The 22,700-nt window shown below is 41.3% G+C and overlaps 1 protein-coding gene across 4 annotated transcripts in view; it reads left to right on the forward strand.

The window, feature by feature from the left end:
* The window catches only part of DYNC1I2 (dynein cytoplasmic 1 intermediate chain 2), a 476,044-nt gene that overhangs the window by 177,468 nt on the left and 275,876 nt on the right, over positions 1 to 22,700 (forward strand). For all 4 annotated transcript variants that reach the window (XM_086956121.1, XM_086956122.1, XM_086956123.1 and 1 more), the window contains exon 4: positions 10,722 to 10,812. In XM_086956121.1, coding sequence (XP_086812247.1) covers positions 10,722 to 10,812 — 91 coding nt within the window. The remainder of the gene's footprint in view (positions 1 to 10,721; positions 10,813 to 22,700) is intronic.

The raw sequence follows: 22,700 nt of genomic DNA on the forward strand, positions 1-22,700 counted from the left end.
GGTAAAGCAGCAGGTCCTGATCAAATTCCTATAGAATTTTATAAAGTATTTTGGGACTGCTTGATAGAAGAAATAACGAAGGTGATGCAATTGGCACAGCTGGGCAAATCACCACCTAAGTCATGGGGGAGCGCTGAGGTGGTAGTAATATTAAAGAAAGGGAAAAACCCGGAAGATCCAGGATCGTACAGGCCTATAACTTTACTCAATGCGGACGTAAAAGTCTTTTCCAAAGAATTGGCATCAAGGCTTGCAAGAGTCATTGATAAAATTGTCAGTAGCTGCCAACACGGTTTTATACCAGGGAGAGGAACTACCCACCACATACGAAAAGTAATAACGTTATTAGATGTAACGTCAGTCACAGGAGACCCGATTGCAGTGATGTTACTTGACGCAGAAAAAGCATTTGATCGGGTCTCCTGGGGCTACCTTTGGTATGCTTTAGCAAGAACAGGTATTAGACAAGGTTTTATTAAAGCCCTACAAACTCTTTATCTAAAACCGGTAGCAACTGTACGAGTGAATGGTGGAAATACGGGCCAATTCCAAATAAAAAGAGGGACTAGACAAGGGTGCCCTTGCTCACCGTTATTGTTTGCCATATATATGGACCCATTAATACGCAGAATAGAAGCATCCGAGATGATAGCACCTTTAACAACACTCATTGGGCACTGTAAAATTTTTGCTTACGCAGATGACATTGCTGTAATCTCTCCAAATCCCTCTGAATCTATAGAACACCTTGAACTTGAGGCGATGAAATTTGGAAAGATATCGGGGTATAAATTAAATACATCTAAAACACAGATAATAAAAAACTCATTTACCTCGTGTATAGACAATCGAGTGGTACAGGAAGGAACGTACTTAGGGGTTATCATAATGTCAGACCTGGATATCTTAGTAGAAAAGAATATCAATCCTTTGATCAAGAAAGTAGAGAAAGACTTGGATAGGTGGGATAAGTTGCATTTGTCAATAGTGGGGCGGTCGAATATAGTAAAAATGCTGATACTCCCAAAATTTTTATATTTATTTAGAGAAATACCTTTATTATTTGATGGTAAAATATTTAAAAAACTGGAGTGTATAATAAATAGATTCATTTGGGCAAAGGGGAAAACGAGAAGAGCCCTTAGATTCTTGACACTGCCGAGAGAAAGGGGAGGCTAGGGAGTTCCAGATTTAAAATCTTATTATTGGGCGGCGGCTCTACAGAATATGATTGGTATGCTGGGAGGGGAAGAATCAGAAGTATGGAGTAAATTCGGATCATTAGCAATCTATGGATTAACCTTGGGAATGGAAGCGAAGGATGTTTTGCTGAAATTCACAGAGGCCAGCTATTATAAGAGGACTAAGTTTAAGGCGATTATAGCAGCATATGAAATCTGGAAAAGCTTCGCTAAAAAAATAGGTCTGGGGAAATATAATTCGTATACGAGACTTTCACATAATCTAAACCTCCCACAAGATATCTTCTCGGGGCCTATATTTGCAGAGTGGGAAATCAGGGGAATTAGAACTATAGGGGATGTAAAGGGGGATCAGGGGATTCTTCAATTCTCAGATTTACAAGCTAGATTTAACCTAGAAACTAGGCAATTCTTTAAATATTTACAAATTAGGAGTTTTCTTCTAAACAAAAAAGGAGGCGTTCTGGGATTTAGGCGTAACTCAATTATGGAGATAATTCAAGGGGGGCAAGATTGCACAATCAAAAGACTATATGCTGAACTGATAAAAGCAAAACAGGACGACTACCAAAAATGGAGTGAAAAATGGAAGGACAATCTTAATATTAGTTTCGAAAGTTTTGGTATCTCTTTAGAAAAGGGTTATTCTTTGTTATGTTCAGCACCATTGCAGGCGCAACATTATAAAACACTATATCATTTATATTTTACACCCGCTAAAATAGCACAATGGGGAGGTACAGTGGGTATTAAGTGCTATAGGTGCGGAAGCTTGGATGCTGATTTACAACACGTATTTGCTACATGCCCTCATCTAGACCTACTAAAAAAAGACATTGAATGTTTCATAAACAAAATTTTAGGAACTGAAATTGTGTTAACCCCCGGAACTATTCTACTAGGAGTCAATGTTGAGGATGTACGACCCTTTTGTGGGAGGGAATTTTTATTTGTTGCAATATCTGTTATGAGATTATGTATAGCCTCTGCATGGATTGACCCTACACCACCTACTTTTCATAAATGGCTGGCTAAGTTATTAACAACATACAATGTGGAGAAAGAGATTTATGCAAGGAAGGGAAAAAGGGGAAGGAAGCTAGGCAAGATAATATGGGATCCTATAACACGGTGGAAAGATGATTTAATAGCATAAAATTGAGGTCTGTCTGTAACTTGGTTAAATGAGGTTCATATATGAGATATAAATGGTTATGTTGGTAATAATGGGAGACATTTATTTGACTGTGCGGAAAGATTAGGAAAGGATAACTCTGTTTGATTACATTTAGGTTATACAATTTGGAACAACACTTTGGTTCAAGTTATCTTACTCCTTTGTTTTAACTGTATGCTGCTTTCTTTATCTCGCCTGTTGATGGTTAATTGGTTGTTCTTCCTTAATGTCATGCATTTATTTTTCTTTTTTTTATTAATATTGCCGTGCCCTGTATATAATTGCAAAACATCTTAATAAAAATATTAAAAAAAAAAAAAAAAAAGAATTAACATAACATAACATGTGTATTTCTACATTTCACGTATCATCCAAGGGTCTCAAGGTGCTGAATAACAGATGTATATTATTACACAACTCAGTGGTACTCATTTTACCAACCTCAGATGGATGAAAGGCTGAGTGGACCCGCTGGGATTAGAACCTGTGACCATGAGGTCGAACTCAGGCCCCTACAGTGGATGCTTTAATCCACTGCGCCACTTCGAGCTAATTCACAAATGTCCTTTGTCTACTAACTCTCAAGACACTTTATCATTCAGATAACCTCAGCTCATTGTGTGAATTACAAGTTCTCTCCTTTTAGCCACCTTAAATCTCCTTTTTCTCAGATAAACTGGTGAGGTAGACTGAGGTGGCATTTTTGCCAAAGGTTGCGACATCCTGTCATGTTTATACATCCATCACTCTTCTGACATTCTTTGCCTCACCTCACCTTATGAAAGGGGAAAAACTCCATCTTTTGGATCAAACATACCAGGAAACATCAGGTCGATGTTTAGCGCTTGGGGTTCTCTGTTGCCAAGAAAAGTAATTTAGTGCAGAAATTGACCATATTGAGGATAGTTCTCTGTGATCAGATTTGCTATGCATTGGCCAAGAAGCAGCCTCTAGAGGGGATGAAAACTCTTTCAACCAGATCCAAAGCTGCCTGTTCTGGACATCAATCATGCCGTCTCATGGCCATCAGTGCACATGTTCACAAAGCACTACTGCCTTGATAATCCGAATCGGTGGGAGGGGCATTTCGCACGTTCAGTCCTGCAGAACCTTTTACTATGAATCACTCTGCAGAACCACCAACTTGGGAGCTACTGCTTTGGTATCTGTGCACACGGTGAGGAACCTGCTGTTAGAAGTATCAATCCAGAAAAACAAGTTACTTACCTTGGGTAACTCTCTTTCTGGTGGCTACTCTATCTAACTGCAGACCCCTCACCACCCTCCCTCCCACCTCTCTGTCATGTAGAATGGTGACTTCTCCATCTAAAATTGTCCCAAAACATAAATCAGCCCCACTGTTGCATATGATCAGTTGTTGACATCCATGTTCGACAGTGAAGATCAAGTCTTGAAAGAAACTGTCAGCGCGCACAGGTGGCAATTATATGTGGTTCTCGAGTCACCTCCAAAGCAGAATGAAGTCGACCTGGTACCGCACAACGCCACCTGCGGGTGTGTGGGAGAAGTGCTCTAAAAAAAATTCTGGATCAATTCTTTCTGTATCCAATGTGACTCCTGGAGTTATTCACAAGTTGAGGAATCTGAGGTATAGATAGAGTATCCACCAGAAAGTAATTTATAATTTTTGTAGAAAAAAATATCAAACTGAAACAATATGCACTCTTCCAGACTCTGGAAGTAGCCTTTGTCTGGGGATGCCTGTCTGCTTAATCTGCAGATCATTGTGCCTTTAATATGCTACAGCAAGAATGTATCTGGGACATACGTCCAGATCCTGTCTACCCAGTTGTAGCAAGACTTAATTCACTACAAATTGCAACCATTTTAAAGCAAGGTGCACTTGACACGACTGATTGTATTTTTGTTGGACAGTCGTTCCAGAATTAAAATATTGCATTGCATTCTGCATGCAACTTCCTTTGACAAACATTTAGTTCTTCGATGTTTTAACAAGTGTCATAGATTTTAGTATTGTATAATTTACTGTAAGTAATACTGCTACCTAAACCCAAGCTACGTGTGCCTTTTTCCTCCAAAATAACTATTCCTCACAACACCTCTATTATCTAGACCTAACAACATAAAGCACTCACACTTCTATTCAAGTGCTATACAAAAATGAACAAGATTGCAGTCAGTCTTTTTGAATAAATAAAGTGAGAGAATCTTTTAGGCTAAAGCTTTTAACAAGTAAATGGATATACATGGCTCTGAAAATTCACATGCTCACTTACTCGGTGATTAAGGGGTAACTGAGCTAACAGTAAAGTGTGGCTTTATTTAACATGTTTTTTTTCTATTTAAAGCATTGTCTTTTTGACATTGTGCCATTATGACTGATATACAACGGGCATTATAAAAGAAGCAGCTGGTGTTCGGAAGATTGCAGGTGCTTTCCTGGCGCCCAATATCCTGCACGGAGTTCTTAATTATATTTGCCAAACAAATGTAGATATCATGTTAATGAAACTCGCCCAAGTCATCCCATGTCTGCCAAATTCAGAATAAGACGGCACAGTTAAATACCTCACCACAATGAAATGCAGAATTGCCATAGATATTTACAGCAAAGTCAGTTCACTAAAGAGGACGTGATCAGTGAGCCAAAGGGAAGCCGTTAGTGGTGCAGAAAGGCATTGGAGATGAAGTTTGGCTTGTAGCTCAACTCCGGTAGAATAGGTCTTTGTTCAGAGACTTGTCAAGCGTCTATAGGCACTTCAGCCGCCATGTTGAAGTGAACTTCTAGAAGCTCCATTAGGCAGATGAATAAACTTATGACAGCAAGGGAAACATTGTCCAAACAGGGATTTAGGAGAAATTTGGGGTATTTGGCGTACTGAACTCATAGATGTAACTGAATCTTAAGATGGCCTGTGCATTAATGTTCGGTCCCCAGTACTCCACACACACACAGGTAAAACCTTCTCTCAGCTTGATTTAATTCTAATCTTGTGCAAGTAAGCATGACCTGTGTCAATCCAGAATTCTAGCAGGAGGGTATTTCAGAATGTTCTCTAGTTCTTATGAGTAAAATGTGAGTGTGAGCACACCATCCTAACTACAAATCATGAAAATATAACCACATCCTATTGATCTATAAGGAGGGTGAAACTAAAGAGGGGAGATGGGAAATCGCAGTGATTCTTTATAAATAAATTAATTAAGAGAGAACCTAGAGGAGTGAGCCGTAACATATCTTAAGCTGTAGCTGGCCAAGCCAGTGTTTGTGAAAAGATGATGATTTGAGAAGTTGAATTCCAGAGAACTCAACAGTAAGTGTTGGTAGAAAAGGTTTAGATAACAACTTGATAAAAGGGAACATTGCCAGTTGCCAAAATACAGACATATTTGTGGCTAGGCATGAAACTGAAGGCCAGCAGCAAGATGGAAGAATAAGTTCCCTACCCCAATTATTTAATTGTTCTACCCTTAAAATGTGGTAATTGTTTATGTATTAATATACCTAAAGAGAAGCTATATAAAAGATGGCTCCTGTGGGTTGGGAAGGTGTGGCTACAAAGTTAATTGGAGTAGTATTTGCCTCCCACCCATGACATTGATCACATGCATTCCAAGACTAATCATCAAAGGTCAGTAACACATATTAAGCGGCGTATAAGCCTCCTTAGACTAATTGGCAAAAAAACTAAAGGTGGTTTACACAAGGTTGAGCAGGGACTATAGCATTTGGCATGGAGTTTGCTCACCTTTCTCTCTGATCTGGTTGGGTCTTTGACTTTGCATGGGTGGATAACCTTTTGCAGATAACCTTTAGAGATCAAGCACTGGTTCCAGGGTAATTGAGTTCTATCTTTGAATTAAATGGAAAAAATCTGAACTCCACTAACAATAAACATGAAATGAACAAGTCCTACTTATATTGTTGGGAGAAATTGGGTTATTGGTTCTGGGCGTTGTAAGCCCTAAACAAGCAACAACCACTATCTTTGTCAAGGTGAACCTAAAAAGTTGCTAAATTAACCTGTGCTTAACCCTATGTTAGCTTGGCACGAAAACAGTCAGGCTTAACTTAGAGGCAATGTTTAAAGTATTTATGCACCACCTAAACAATAATAAATTGAAAACACAACACAATAAAAGTTGCACACTAATTTAGAAAAACTGAAAAATTGAATTAACAATTTGAGACCAAAATGCCAAAAAGTACATCAGTAGAACCGACTATATGCTATTTTAAAGTTTTGGAAATGGTGGCAAGAAGCAGAAGGAGCTAACTGTGGATATCTTGTCACGCTAGACCAGGACAAATTCACAAGTCCAGGCCGACCATGATAGAGTGCTGGCCTGATACAGAGACCATGGTAGTTCTGCTGAAAAAGTTAACTACTGAAAGTGAGGCACTCAGACTGCAAAACTGTAGGATTTAACAAGAGGAGCCCAACTGATGCATGCCAAGCGTCCAGGACGTGCTGAGGCACCTCTGGGGATCAGAAACTTACACCAACAGAGGCCAGCGGTGCTGAGGCAGGTCCAGTTGAAGGGCCAGTTGCAGCAGGTTAGCTGGGCAGTTGCAGGGAGGCCTCTGGAGCTGGTTGTGTCCCTGTAACTCAGAACAGAAGGTCAGCCAACTGACCCTTGGAGTCACTCTGGTAGTTATGGGTTAAAGGAGATGATCCTCTCTCCTTAAAGCAGCAAGGAGGCCTCAAGCAGTAGAACAAGAGGTATGCAATTCCTATGGAGGGGCTCTGGAAGGTCAATGGGTGCTGAGATGCTAGGTAAGAGAAGGAAGGCAGGAAGGGGATAGCTCCAATAAGGAGCAAAGGCCCTCACACACCCCTAGTGGTGTATATTTCTCAGCCCACTTTGTTGTGAAGGATGATGGTTGGTATGTGAAAGGACTGCATTAACTTGGCTGAATTGATGCATTCTGTGAACAAAGTTCACCCCTAAAGTATTGGCTGTGCCTTTAGATGGGTGTATACCCTAACTTTAAACTAGAAAATGACTCTTGATTGTATTTCTTTTAACCCTTTCCGTGCTGCGAACGTCCAACGGTCGTCGCGTGCACTACCTCGCTGGTGCTGCGCACGACCGTTGGACGTCCGAATCCCGTTAGCGCGGTCGAACGTCCGCACTGGGGCGGAATGTTCGACGCGCTAAACGGGTTAAGAGTCGGGTTTATCACTAAGATCATGAACCTACCCCCCCCCCCCACACCTCCCATTGAGACTCCTTAAGTTGGAGCCTATTCATTTGTTCTATGAAACTGAAGACCTCGATATCTTCTTGCTGCCAGTTCCATAATCGCCACCTGTGTATCGTAGGCATAGTTGTGAAATTTAATATTGAGGGGAGCATACGATGTCCTGTAGGAGGTTTAATGTAAACATTACACAATAGCAGGGCCACACAGATGAAAACCTTTCCGCTACTGCCTCCAACAAGCCATCGCTCTCATTCTTTGAATAAGAAAGCTGTGATCAAGGATGTTGAAGGCCACCAATAGGTCCAAAGCTTTAACAGGGCAATGCCTCCTAGATCCTTGGTATTAAAGACGATAGCAGATTAGGAAGGGCAGTTTAAGTCTCTCTCCTCCGGTTAAAGCTTGATTGCTAAGGTGGTAAAGGGTTTCTCTACTTAATTTAAAATTGAGATTGAATCTTGGCAGCCATTTCAAGAATATTTTAGTGAAAGTTTACATAGGCGAGAGACCAATGGTCTTTTGTATCCAATGTGAGCATTCTGCTGTAAAGGGGATACTGAAGTTTCCTTTAGTTTTGCCAGAATGACCACCGTCTCAAAGGAGCCATTCATCATCTGTCCTATGGACCATTCACCAGCCGCTGCTTTTGATGGACTGAGGGCTTGAGATCCGATTGGGAGCTACACGTGTGCGCGCCTTAGTGGCTGGGGGCATAGTTCATGTGCTCTTCTATAGCCTTGACATTGGTGTTTTTTTACATATGGAATGAACGAAGACCTTTTCATTGTACTAAAACGGTTTGTATAATATAGGGTCTAACAACAGCCCTCTTCATCCATTGGTCTGTTCTTACTAAAAATGTCATAAGCCCCCTTCAGCTTGGGGCTGTAGGATTGGCCCACTTCAATCAGCCGTTGGCTAAATTCACAGTATCAGTACCAGCTGGCATTATCTGACAATGTGTGCTTTTTGCTTTTAGCTAGTGTTTTTTTAAGATTAAGGAGGGCCCAGTAGCTTCCCCAACAATAAAGTTTTGTAAAAACACGACAAACAAAGCAAGCATTGACCAAGATTTAAAAAAAGGCAGGCGACCAACGCTATATCTTAAGGCTGTGGCAATGCTTGTTTCTACATGCTATGATTGTAGAGTGTGAGGGATATTTTAAGGGATAATAGTACTTAATTTACAGCATCAGACCAGTGACGCACTTGGTACAGAGGATGTGCTGCTCTTCACCAGTCACAAGAACGTATCAACGTAGCAGTGCTCGATATCACTCCAGTTCCCAGAGCTTTTACTAGAACGCACGTTGCTTTACTGAAAACATGCAGCTTACAAACTACTTTAATTCTCTACGCCACCAGTGAGTCTGGAGATCCTTTTTCAATACGTTCTAATAGATTTGTTCTTTAAGGAATGCTAGCAGCCAACTGGTTCTGTTCATTTAGCTGCAGTGGCCAGCGTTTGTCCGGCAGATGGCAGTAGTAGTCCAAAGATAGTGCTTTCGAAACATAACTTGTGTGGACCCCGTTCTGGAAATTCAGCTTTAAATAATTGGTGTCCTGTGAAAACCTTTAAGTTCATTTATTTCCTTGTCCTTTTACACATAAGGTTGTAAATTGTTATCGTTCATCGCAAATAAACGCTTTTATAATTTTTAGTTAGAATGAGCGTTTAACATTTACATCATTGTGTAAAACGTCTTTGAGGCGAGGCAGGCCAAGAGAAAAACCGCAGACACGAGACGTGCTTCATCTCTTTCAACTGTTCGTATGTCGCCTGAAATCATGACTAATGTACATTTATTTAAAGTGTGTTTAAACTTGTAAGCTTTGTACGACTAAAATGTTACAAATACTTTTATTCATACGGTTCTATATTCGAAACGCTGCTAAGAACACAGATTCAATGTGTTTATTGATTGTTGAGAAGTTTTCATTTGACTTTTTTTTTTACCCAATGCACATTTTATGCATGAGACGAAGATTGGCAAAAAAGAAACCAATTTCGTGTCCACAAAGTTTTTTGTTACTATTGCATGTTGCCATTGTGTTAAAAATTCATTTCCAAAAGCATGCTGCTTTTTATGCATCAATTTCCAGACATATTCTCTTTTTTTAAGAATCATTTACATTTTCCATATTACTAGGTATGTTTTAGGATAATTTTAAATATGTTGTTATTTTTATTTAGTTAGTAATGGCCATTTACGTACACAAATCTGCACTGTAGGTTAAACAAATATGCAAACCGAGATACAGTTTAAGATTATCTGTTTATAGGACATTTTTGTGGAGCTCGTGATAGAATAAGGTAGTTTTGCAGCTCTATCGAGTGTTGTAAAGTGCTGAAAATTTGATTAGCGCATAAAAAGGATTTTTTTTTTAAAGTGCTAATTCTTACAAACGTGCATACCCAGTCTTTATGTGATACCCTCTTTGTAATGAGTGCCCACGCTGAAGGCTCTGTATTTTAAACGGAGTGTAAGCAGATTAGATTAGCAGTGATCACAGGTGTATAAATGTAAGTCTTTGTTGTTGCCTTTTGGGGCTGTACGTCTCCCCTTTGCTTCTCATTTTGGGCAAGAAATCCTCACTACTACTATATTAAAAATGGTCTCGCTAGACTCGCAGACATCTGGAGTTGCGTACATGTTTTGAACACTTTGTTATGAGTCTCCCTTTGAGTTGGGGGCTCCAGTAGTACTGAATACATTTTCCTAATTTAGCTCCATTTTCCTTCCCTAGTAAAGGAAGGGAGTAAGTTAGTTCAGAAACTGCTGATGCCTGAGAAGTATATTTGGTCTGAGTAGTTCTGTTCCCCGTTAGACGTTAGTGTCAGCGTAGCCTGTATAACAGTCAAAGATCAAACATTATCATGTCATAGTATTCATGTTTTCATTGCGAAACCCTAATGCATTAAAAACCATATAGCGATTTGCATGAAAAGCATGCCATTTTAACTTTGTCTTCTTCCCCCTTTTTTCTATTATTCATTTTCATCCATGTATCTTTTGTTTTTCCATCATTTTCTATTTTAATTTGACTGTTATTATGATTTCAAATACTTCATGTTGAATTGATTTGGAAACCTCATAAGCAGTGCAACCTCTACGGGTAGTAACAGCGGATACATGTCTGTTTCACTATTTAGTCCCTCCTCCTACGTCTCCATCTTCCAAATCTGTGAGCACTCCAAGTGAGGCAGGAAGTCAAGACTCCGGTGATGGCACCGTGGGAACCAGGTATGCTCCTTCTACATGTATTGCTTCTTTCTGTAAGGTAGCCGATGGTTTAGATGTGTGAATATTCTGAGAAACACAGTGAGCAATTTGTGTAGGAAAAAAGCACCATGTACACAGAGTATGTCAAACTTAATTTGTTCTGTTGTTAACTCTTCATGTTCACTTTTTCAGGGCTTCTTCCAGTTATGTGACTTGCTGGAAAGATCATCAGCTGTTTATTGCATCATTCCTTTACTAATCCTCACGAGGGTTATTCACAGAAAGGGGCTTTTATCTTACCGAGATTTATGGCTCCTTTATGTTCTTCTGGAGGCATCCTTAATTAAACATGAGCTTAAATCGTTGTATATGCTAATGGCAAAGAGAGCGGCAATGGCGTAGTACATTTTTTGCTGTAAAGAGTATACTTTTGTAGAAGTTTCAAAACATTTCACGTTTTTTTTAACTGAGATTTTGTGCATTCTTGCACTTGTCTGCGTACACAAGCCAATGAAGCCGCTAAATTATTTCACAAAAGCTTGCAATTCTAATTAAAAGTGGTTTGTATGGAATGTTGGTAATCATTGGAAGCCATGCCTAACCTAGCTACAATAGAGACACACTCTGATTACTGTAGTTTGAATGAAGACCTGAGTCCTCATTGACTTACATGAAATGGAAACCATCTTCTGACAAGCGAAAGAAAACATTTTGGATAGACTTAAAGGAAATGTATACATTGCTGTTTTATCGAAAGTGAAACGCTTCTAAGGATGGCAACAGAAATGATTCTCGTGTTTTCTGTTCACAACCTGCTTCTTTTAAACCTGTGTAACAAAACTTTTTGTGACTACCACATTTTGGTATAGTAGAACATACATGTAATTTACTTCCATATAGAATACCACTTACACACTCTTCAGGTGTGATTGTGCTTCTATGTAACCCAAGAGAATTGTGACTGCAGTTTTCTTCACGGTGCTGGATATGAGCATGGGATGGCGTTCCATGTTGGAAAAATTGTTTCATGGAGGATGTCGCTCGATTCTAACCCTAAAGCCAAACCTTGTGTGATGATTTCAGAAGATACTGGCCCTCATAACCTCCTAAATCCATGTAATCAGTCCGGACTGGCTAATCAGATTGAGATGTCCCCTAAAGGATTTCCTTTTCAAAGTTCTCACCTGCTGCCTTATTTACCACAACTGCCTAAAAAAAAGATGCAGTGTTCCCTGAACGAGAAAAACATGTTCTTCACATCAACCTTCTGCAACAGAGGGCTATTTTACTGACATTAAAATCTTTCATCCTGATCATTTAAGGGAAGGCTGTACACGTTTCATCGGGCAACACCATTTTACACCTTCGAAGTGTAAATTTAGAAAACGTCTTAATGACTGGATGTTCAACATGTACCATTGTTCTACTTTTCTAATGGATCTTTCTAACCAGTGTTTCCGTGCCTTAGCATATCCGCCAGGCGCTAGACTGGATCTGTAGATTTTTTCATAGCAGTGCTCTTGTGTGCCGAATGGTTGCATCGTGCACTTCTCTGTCTGATCCACACCTCCCCATATGCGACTGAGCAAAGCCGCATATCAGCGCCACCCCTGCATACTGATGTCACTTCTTTATTTCTGCACCTTCAGATTTAGACCCGGAGCTCTGCTCCCAAATTTTGTCGTTTCTTACAACTCCCAAACTTTTTGACAGTGTGAAAGGGAACACTTTCCCCACCAAAAATGACAGGTTTCAATCTATACCAAAACTGCAGGAAGTAGATGTCAGTCACGGACCCATACAAAATGTGTCTTTGGTGTCTGAGCTCAGGACATGACTCTTAACTCATGTGAAAAGTGTGCGCTATTTCAGCCGAAGGCGATTTTAAACTGGGGGGCGAACATGTATGCTGGCAAACACAAGAAGATGTCATGGCCTTTACATAGGCCTCTCTCCTCATCCCTCTTGTAGGTCCCTCTCCAAGTCATAAGTCCGGACGCAGTCCAGGGGCTGCTCCAGCGACTGTTCAACTTAGAGCTCAAAGTAATCCTGTAAATCAAAGTCCAAGTACTACCGTAAGAATACAAAGTGGGACTCTACCCACCCCGCCACTCTGACTCCAAAGAGAAGGCGCAAGGACTTTATGATGTAAGTTGCACTCCTTGGAGATCACCGGCCAGGAAACTGATTTTTCAGTTAGACCCGATGCACCCTGAAATTCATGGACCATCGTTCACCCCTCACAGCAAATTTTGGCCTTCAAAGAGGCTATGCTGCAAATTATCAATGTGCTTCTGACTTCCTCTGGCACAACTTTGGGCCCACAGCACCTCAGGGGCCTTCAGTCAGTTTACCACAGACACTTTCCTCCCCAGCGTCGTTTGTCCCCGTGGGACCTATTATCAGCCAAGACTGTCTCTGGTGCAGACTTTCACTCTGGCTCCACAGTCCATACTGGTTCTACCACCTCAGTGCTCGTGTCGACTCAACTGGTGCCAGAGGATGATCCGGTGGTGACATCCATGTTGGACCCCCAACCAGCATTGGTATGAATGAGACTGGCTGATGTCGTACTAACAAAAAGTGCAACTAGTCGTTATGCAGCCTGACTCTAACCCTGCGCCTTTACTGTGTCACAGCTTCAAGCAGAACCTTCATTATATTGTTTTTATTCTGACTCTAATCTTGTTCCAGAGCAGGGTACATCCCAGGATTTTCACTTCTAACTAGGAGTTGTAACAAGATTCATTAGATGGAATGGAGAGGAGAGTTACTTCCAACCACTTGCCAATGGCACTGCTTATTATAAGCTTCGACTGACTAAGATTTACAATTGCAACAACCCAAGAACATGGCGTCATTTACCACTGAAAGATACAGTCTGCCATATTGTCTTTATTTTTTTTGTATTTTTTTGGAGAGTTATTTCATATGACTGGCTGAACTTCGGTGTGAGAGTAGTTGTCTTAAGATTAACCGTATAATTGGAATGCATTGATAAAGTTGTATGAAGATGAAATGGTGCAAGAACCCGAATATATATCTCACCCTTCCCCAGATATATTAATTTAATTTTTAAAGTGTATTTCGAGACCTGAAGAAGCAAATATAAAAATGCACCACGAAACACATGTTGGGTTTTCTTATTTTCATGGTTGTTTTTGGTTTCCTTTTTTCTTTGTTTGAGTATTGTCGTCTTTCGCAATGGAAAATCTGATTAACATTGTGGATTGTGTTTTCTTCCTTCTGTTATGAGGAACTGTGATTGGAAAAATAAAATCACTATTTCCAAACGGACTGATCCTTCCTTCATGTGGAAGCGTTTTAAATGAAGGATACCATTGCCAAATTGGACATGCTTCAATGTGAATTCATTTCCATCATTGCACTTTATGAATTATCTATAAAGATGTTTGAAATTATGATGGAAAGGAAATAGTATCAGGAATACAAGATGATAGTGTGTGGCCTGAGGTTAAAGTCAAATTGTTTGTGGGCTATGGATCCTCACGTTGATTTTGAGGGGCCTATGAGCGTCGTCATCAAGTTTCAGGAAGGGGGCATACCTTTGAATGCTAAATGCACCCCAGAATGATGACGTTAAAGGGGTTGGCTTGCTCCTCGAAATATACTGATGATGCCTTATACCTTTATTTACAGAACACCAGTGGTTTAATACCTCTCCTGAGATGGAGCTTGCCACATTGGCCAGCAATGGAAGAGGTGCTGCATTTGCTGCGGGGGTTTGAAGGGCTGCTGAGGGACTGGAATTACATCTGCCCTCCATTGCGTCCTAAACAAATGTTTTGACAGAAAGTCTGAAGCCTGGGGCAGCGGCATCTGAGACTGTAATTCCGTTTAAGGAGGGTCTCACAAATAACTGTGATGACTGTTTGGTTGTAGCCATGATCTTTCCTGCTTGTGAATAGGCAAGTGGTCAGAGGTGAAAGACTTGCACCTAGTGACCCGGATTTTCTAACCAAGCAAATGCATGCCTTTTTCCACCAACCTGGCACTCCGATCTGTAAACACCTGTTAGGCCACTACTTAAAATCTCTCTGGGACATGGCCAGCGAAACCTTGCTTGCTGTCTTGCAAGATCTTACGCCGTCCTTGGCCCATACGATACATGATGGACCGGACATGGTCAAGTATGTTAGGCAGCAGGTCTGTATACCACGGATTGCCAGGGCAGGGCGGTCTGTACCAGTGTAGTGGCTGTAGACATGCATGAATGAGGTTCAATTGATTCTTGTATGAGCTACAGGCCTCCGTAATGGACATACTCTTGGATCGATTCCAACCTCCTCGGAGAGAAGATGAACTCCATTTTGGAACACTTTAAAGACCGCTTAACTACAATGCATGCCTTGGGACTCTTGACCTCTGGCAAACATTTTCTGCGTCAGTTTCGGAAATTCAGTGGCTGGCATATAAACAGAGACTGCTTTTCAAGCTGTAGATGCAGCAGACAATCCTGTTCTTTCGAGGTCCCAGTTGCAAGTCTAGTAGGCAGCGTGAGGAGCATCAGTCTTCAAACTCTTCCTCCTCTTCCTCCGCTGCTACAAGAGCAGCCCACAGACCCTACCTATCCTCCCCATCCACTATTCCTCCCACACCAGAACTAATTTTGGAGGAACATCTGTCGATCCTACTACAGAAGGTTGCTATCGAAGAGTACCATAGAGAGAGGGTACCAGACTTGGAAAAGCTGGGGTTCTTATTTTTGCCATGTCCTCATCCTAAAAAAGGATGAGGCCTCAGGCCTATTCTGAACCTTTGACCCTTTAATGTCTTTCTGTGGAATGAAAAAATTCACAATGCTTATGTTGGCCTTCATTCTGTCTGCTCTGGGCTCGGGTGACTTTATGATGTCCTTGAACTTTCAGGACAAGTATTTATCCATGCTGCAGTCCCTTGGGTTCCATCTGCGGTTTAAGGTGGGCCAGGAACATTTTCAGTTTGCCATACTTCCCTTTGGACTCTCCAGCACTCTTCGAGTGTTCAAGAAAATGATGACAGCAGCCACATCCATCTTCAGAGGTCAGAAACCCCTGCATTCCTGTATCTCTACGACTGGCAGCTGAAGAAGGGCTCACTGCAGTCACCTCCGGATGACAGTGGAACTTTTGCCACATTGTATTACACTATAAACAAGCCAAAGTCCCACCTGATTCCTTTGCAAAGCTTTCAATTTATTGAGGCAAATCTGGATACAATGGAATCATTGGCTTTTCTTCTGCAGCAGTAAGTCCAGGACAATCGACCTATGATCCTGATGTTTCAGTCTCCGCTCTCACTGTGATCCAGCTCACAGTGAGAGCGGCTATGAGGCTCCAAGGCTCCTTGGCCTTGTGCATCCTATCTTCAACTATGCCAGATGGCACATGGCTGCTCTGCAATTGAACTTAATCATCCAGTTGGTCCAGCATCAAGGAAACCTTTCTGACTCCATCCATGTTCAAGAAGTCTCAAAAGTCTCAAAGGAGACAGCTCAAGATCCTCAGTGGTGGTTGCATCGGCACGGTCCAGCAGCAGTCCCCTCTTCTTTCCCCAGTCAGATCCTGAAAGTGGCGACAGACACCTCAGTGGTGGGCTGGGAATGTCATCTGGGTGAGGTGAAGATCAGAGGACTCTTATCTCCAGCAGAGGGCTGGAACTACATCAGACTTTTGGAGCTGCCAGCCATTTATCTGGCTCTGAAAGCCTTATTGCTGTCCATCAAGGGGAGGCTGGTGCAGGTTCTCACTGACAGCACCACAATGTGGTACTTCAATTTGCAGAGCGTAATGGAGTTCTGGGTCCTATGCCAGGAGGAACTGAGCAATTGTCGTCTGACAGATCATGACTGGAGTCTGCATCCCGAGGGGGCGCAGGGTGTCTTCGAACAGTGGTGAGAATCCTGGCTAGATCTTTTAGTGACGGTTGAGAACATGCAATGTCAACAATTCTATGCTTTGGAGTATTTCCAAGAACACTTGTTCGACTGTGCATTCCAGATGGAGTAGACCAAGGAACTCCTGTATTTCTTCCTGCCTTTACCTCTTTTGCCCCAAGTTCTAAAGAAGAGCAGAAATGACCGGGCCCAAGTCTTCCTAGTGACCCTGGATTAGGCCAAAAAAGTGTGGTACACTGAACTCCTGGGCATGAGCATCTGTCCTCTGATCAGACGGCCCCTTGGGGAGGACCTTTTGTTTCAGCAATAGGACAGAGTCCTCCACCTGAATCTATGCAAGCTACACTTACCTAAGTAGAGAGTGAGCTGCAGCACTTAACTGTGCTTAATTTGCTGCCTGAATTAGTGGATGTAATCCTTGTCGCCAAGCTCCCTTCCACAAAATTCATGTAATGTACAAAACACTGACACCTACAGGGAAAGCTGTTGTAAATCCTTTAGTTTGTTATGTCTTTAGCTCAGCAAGGCATTACAGTCGGCACTATAATAGGTTATTTCTGCATTTGCCAAACCAACTGTCGTTGTACAAATCACTGGTTGTGATTAAGTTTAATTAAGATTTGGCACATGTTTTTCCCACACTATTTCTGATGCAACAGTGAGACCTTAAGTTGGTCTTGACATTCCTCATATATAAGCCCTTTGATGCTTGGCTGCTCACTGCATTTGCTGACCTTGAACACTGTCTTCCTCATCGTGTTGTCAGTCACATGAATGAACTACAGACACTTTCAGTGCAACTGCCTTATAGTGTCTTTTTCCTGGACAGATCGGTGCTGATGACTTGGACGCCCTTCTTACCAAAAGTCATGTCTCCCTTCCACGTTGGACAGTCTTCGCCCACCAGCATTCTTTGCTCCCCCCTCCTCTCCCAGAAGAGGAGAGGCTCCATGGGTCTGACCTCAAAAGGGCTTTAAGCTTTGATATTGATCAGACCAATGACCATTGAGTGGGCGGTCTACTTTTTGTATAATTCTCTGGATCAAAGAAAGGGAAGTCTGTGCAGAGGTCAAGGTGAAAAGTCCTCTGCATTAAGATTTGTTCCTCAGTGGTCAGAAAATGCCCCTGGAAGGTCAGAGAATCCATTCAAAAAGGACTACGGCTGCTTCCACTGCATTAACACATGGAGTGCCAGTCCTTGACATCTACTAGGCTGGGACTTTTTCTGATTTGCTATCTCTTCAAAGGTGATGAATCTGCTGTTAGAGGAATCCATCAGACGAACAGGTTGCTTACTTTCGATGACACTCTTTCTGGTGGATACTCTGTCTACATGCAGATTCATCACTGCTCTCCCACCCACGCTTTCTGTGACGTTGCCTTTTTTCACATCTAAATCTGACAAGTTAGTATTCAGCATACTGCTACCAACAATTGTTTATGCTCCTCGTCTGAGGAAGCGCAATGCGTTCAGATAAGAAAATGTTAGCGCTCTGGTGCAGACTATATGAACTGCACAACACCACCCACTGTTGAGCGGGACTACTGCTATTAAAAAATCTGGCACTTGCAGGATGTTCTGAATTAGGAATCTATAGTTAGAGTATCCACCAGAAGGCTAAGGTATAGGTTTTTCAGGGATTACAATGAGACTTTTTACCCATGAAATCCTCTACCAAGTAGAGAAACAGTAAGACAGCATTTCAGAGACAACTCTTATTCAGATGAACTCAGCTTGTTCTCTCTAGTTGTGAATCTAGAGCCTTCGCAGTGATTTACTTCTAGAGTTTTTTTGCCATTTCTCCCATGATTGTCGGTTTCAAAGGAAAGCCAGCATGCTGCGCCTCTCTGCTTCCATCACTGAGATTAAACATTTGTTCCGGAGTGCCTAAGTTTACAGGTTAGAGCTTATCCAGTTTAATCTACAGCTCATTTGTTATTTTTCATATTTATTTTATTGGGTTTAGCAGTCAAACAACATTACAATTTAAGAAAATTCGCTAGTCCTCCCCCCCCTCTACCCCCTCAAACAAAGAAGAGGAGCTTGCCATGGGGAGTACATTTCAACATTAGCATATGCATGGTATCTGACCAGTATAACCAACATAGCATGTTTCATTGTTCATATCCCGCAAACAAATGATGGACGGAATGCTGACAATGCAAACATTCTCTCCCAGTCAAAAGATCTGGGTTAAATCCATTGTTCTTTTGCCCACTACGCCACTCCAGTTTGGACCCAGCCATATGCAAATCAGTGTTGACCCTGTGCCCCATGGGAACAGTCCAGACCGAACTGCCAGACCAGGTCATCTCTGGACCGGAAACGAGCATCCTGGGACCGGTTTCAGGGTATGTGACCCTTCTTCAGCCAGATTAGCTTGAATCCAGTGACACAGTGAGCAAGGAACCCACGTCTGGGCATACCCATCCCGCTTAAGGGGAAAAGTGTTGCAGCAAACAAATGATGGAAGGAATGCTGACAATGCAAACATTCTCTCCCAGTCAAAAGATCTCGGTTAAATCTTCGTTCTTTTGCCCAGTACGCCACCCCTGTTTGGACCCAGCCATATGCAAATCCCCTGCTCTCCATGCCACTGGAGTCAAGATATCTTGGCTGATGGGGGCTGAAAGCCCGAAACCGGTCCTAGGATGCTTGTTTCCAGTCCAGGGAGGACCTGGCCTGGCAGTTCGGGCTGGGCAGTTCCCATTGGGCGCAGGGTAAAGACTGTGGCTGGCTTCAAACTGGAGTGTCATGGTGAGCAAAAGCACAATGGATTTAGACCCAGATCTTTGTACTATAGTGAATGTATGACATTGTTCTGCATTCTGTCCATCAATTGTTCTTTTTGCATTTGTCACCCCGAGTGGGACAGGTATGCTAAGACGTGGGTCCTCTGCTCTCCATGCCACTGGAGTCAAGCTATCCTGGCTGATGAGGGCTGAAAGCCCAAAACCGGTTCTAGGATGCTTGTTTCCAGTCCAGGGAGGACCTGACCTGGCATTTCGGGCTGGACTGTTCCCATTGGGCACAGGGTCAAGACTGATTTGCATATGGCTGGGTCCAAACTGGAAAGGCATGGTGAGCAAAAACACGATGGATTTAGGCCCAGATCTCTGTACTGGGGTGAATGTATGACATTGTTCTGCATTCTGTCCATCAATTGTTCTTCTTTCATTGTTCATATCCCTTCATAACAGCATTATGTACATATATGGTAGTTCAGAATCAGAAACAAGCTTTATTCGATTTTAAAAATCATAAAAGCACACATATAAAAGATAAGTACATCATCATCATAGTTTAAAATGAAAAAAATCATTAATACAGTTATCACTGGTAAACGTCCAAGAATTCGTAATGAGCAAGACAAAGTTTTCTAATTATCTGAGGCAATCCTAATCAATCCATTTAACACTTCAAACGGCCATCACGTTTCATGTCCATTGATTCAGTTATTTAAAGATTTCCTGACCCTCAACACACTCTTTAAAAAAATTCCTTTTTTAAGTCTTCTATGCACTACATTAGTATCTTAGAATGAAGCCTATGTGATAATATTGGATCCCGGAATCATTAAAATATTGATTTCTTTGCATATGTTTGAACGTTTAAGTAAAAATGTATATAATGAATACCAAAATAAAAAAGGGCTCGTAGAAAAAGCAAAATAAGTGTTCCGTTTGCAGAGTATAGTATTTAGAGTAGTGACAGATACCTTGAAGTTTCACTGTGAACTATTGGTTTAAGGTCTCTCTTTGCAACAGGAGTCAGAGTGTATCACAGTGGAAGCCATGCAAACTCTCAGTGATTGAACATATCCTTTGTCCATATGGACTACAAAATAGTCATGCATTGTTTAAAGAGGCTAATAAACACAAAGTTCCTCGTTCTGTCCAATTAAATCCAGACACTGCAGCCTTTGGCAGTGTGCGAAAAAGCTAGAATTAGCTAAGTCTATGAACAAGATGTAGAGTCTTTTAGACATCTGAAAATTTTGTTGGACGCCACCCATGTACGTTTTGCAACACAACATGGAAAATGTCAAAGCTCTGGATTTTGTTGCCCAGATTGACACAGCATCTGAGGAAATGCCTCTTTTTTGTGTTGGGAATGTAGGTTTATGTACGAGTCTCATCTTCATTTGCTATCTCCGAGGCTGATTAACAAATTCAGGATGTCTGAAGCTGATATAATCCCCTAACCCTTAGATAGGCCATGTAGATCTTGTTCTATTCCCCCCCGTCACTGGGGTTTGATGTCATGCTATGTTAAGGCCAGACCTGGAGGCCTAGGTGAAGGTTCTATGTCACTATACAGCAAATCCAAATTAAGCAACTTGTCTTCTGGGGTGAGTAAAATAGTATGCCCTTCATCAGTCGTTTGGTAAATCTTTAATAGAATATCCATTTTCTACCAAGAACTAATTTCAGTGGATATTCATTTATTTTTATTGTGGTATTACTAAGAGTCAGTACGCTCAGATTTGTGTGCTGTTTAATGCTTCTTAACATTATCCAGTGTAGGTATATTGTATAGGCTGAAATGTAAGCATCTCCTTTGGGACTAAAACACAATCTGTATGCCACCCCCCAAAAAAATAGACTTGGCCAATAGAGGGTGGATTGACAGTAATTCATTTCAAAATTTCTACTACTTGTGATGTGAAAGAAAGATCAAACTAAATATACTGAAGCGTCCTCCTGGCAGTATAAGGATATTCTCTATAATCCCTGGAGACCTATTTGTTACAGGTAAGAATTTTTCTCAAAGTAATCCGGTAATACAATAAGCACCTAAGGCTAAAGAAACAAGTTGTCAACAAAGACCGTCAGCCTAACTACATTATTTGGTGCGTTCCATTATCAACATTCTCATTAACTCTAAAATGCTTCACTATGAACCTGCTCTTTGAAATAGCTATAAACAGCTCAATATTCACTAACAATCTGATTGTTGGTTTCCCCAAATGTTTTCTGTGGTACCTGTTTGCTATCCATTTATTAATATGTCCACAGTAGCTAATGCCCAAAATGTACATTTTGTGTTTCATAGTTTTGGGTGGGTGGGTTCCTTTTATACAGTGCTTTATGCTCCTGTTCATAGACTTGAATTAAATATTGAGTTTACTTCTTTATTTTTTAAATGTGAGAAGCCCTCTCTGAAGAGCTGCTCTGATGTTTATAAATTGCGTGATATTTCGCCCGTAGTATGGCTTCACCTTACTATTTTTTACAACTGTATACTGTACTTTATAATGGTGATCCAATAGCCCTTACGTAAATGTTCTTCTTTACATATTAAATCATTTTTACTATTAAGAAATTTGGAAACACACAAACGCCAAGATCTCGACAATCCAACGCGTGCTCCTCATGCTTATGAAATATATATATTGCTTTCAGAAGCGATTGAAGACAATTTACTCGCTTAAAACATAAAGAACAAATTGCCTTGTAGTGTAAAAAAGAAGTAATTAAACATGCACGGGTCAAGCATTTATAGGAGTGCCCTATGCAGACATGTTACTAATCATGGGAAAAATAATTTTCTATGGTGGACGGTCCTTGCATGACTCCGCCGTAGTAAAGAGCTGTACGTGTCCCAACCGTTGCCGAAAAGTGCCACATGGAAGAAGGTACATATACTGACATGTTAATGCAGTGTTCACCGGTGACAGGCAGAAGCATACATAACAGTTTAAAATATTGATAAGTGTATTCTACTGCCATATGTCATTGTATGTTTGTATATGTGCGAGTACTTGCCTTCATCGGATGATCAGTTGCACATGTATAGCCATGGTTCACATCATACATGGTTTTGTTGGCATGGATCTCTAGAGTGGCACCATTACCCTTCCAGTGATTGATTCATTCTAGTAGAACGCCCTCAGCCATCACTATTCAATAGTGCAAATATTTCCTTCTAAAATATAGCACACTCCACAAAGTGAATTACATCTTTTTAAAGTAGAATGTGGCATTCGAATTCAGTGCAGAGATCTGCCTT

The sequence above is a fragment of the Lissotriton vulgaris genome, chromosome 2_1 (genome assembly GCF_964263255.1).
Source record: "Lissotriton vulgaris chromosome 2_1, aLisVul1.2, whole genome shotgun sequence".
NCBI lineage: Eukaryota > Metazoa > Chordata > Amphibia > Caudata > Salamandridae > Lissotriton > Lissotriton vulgaris.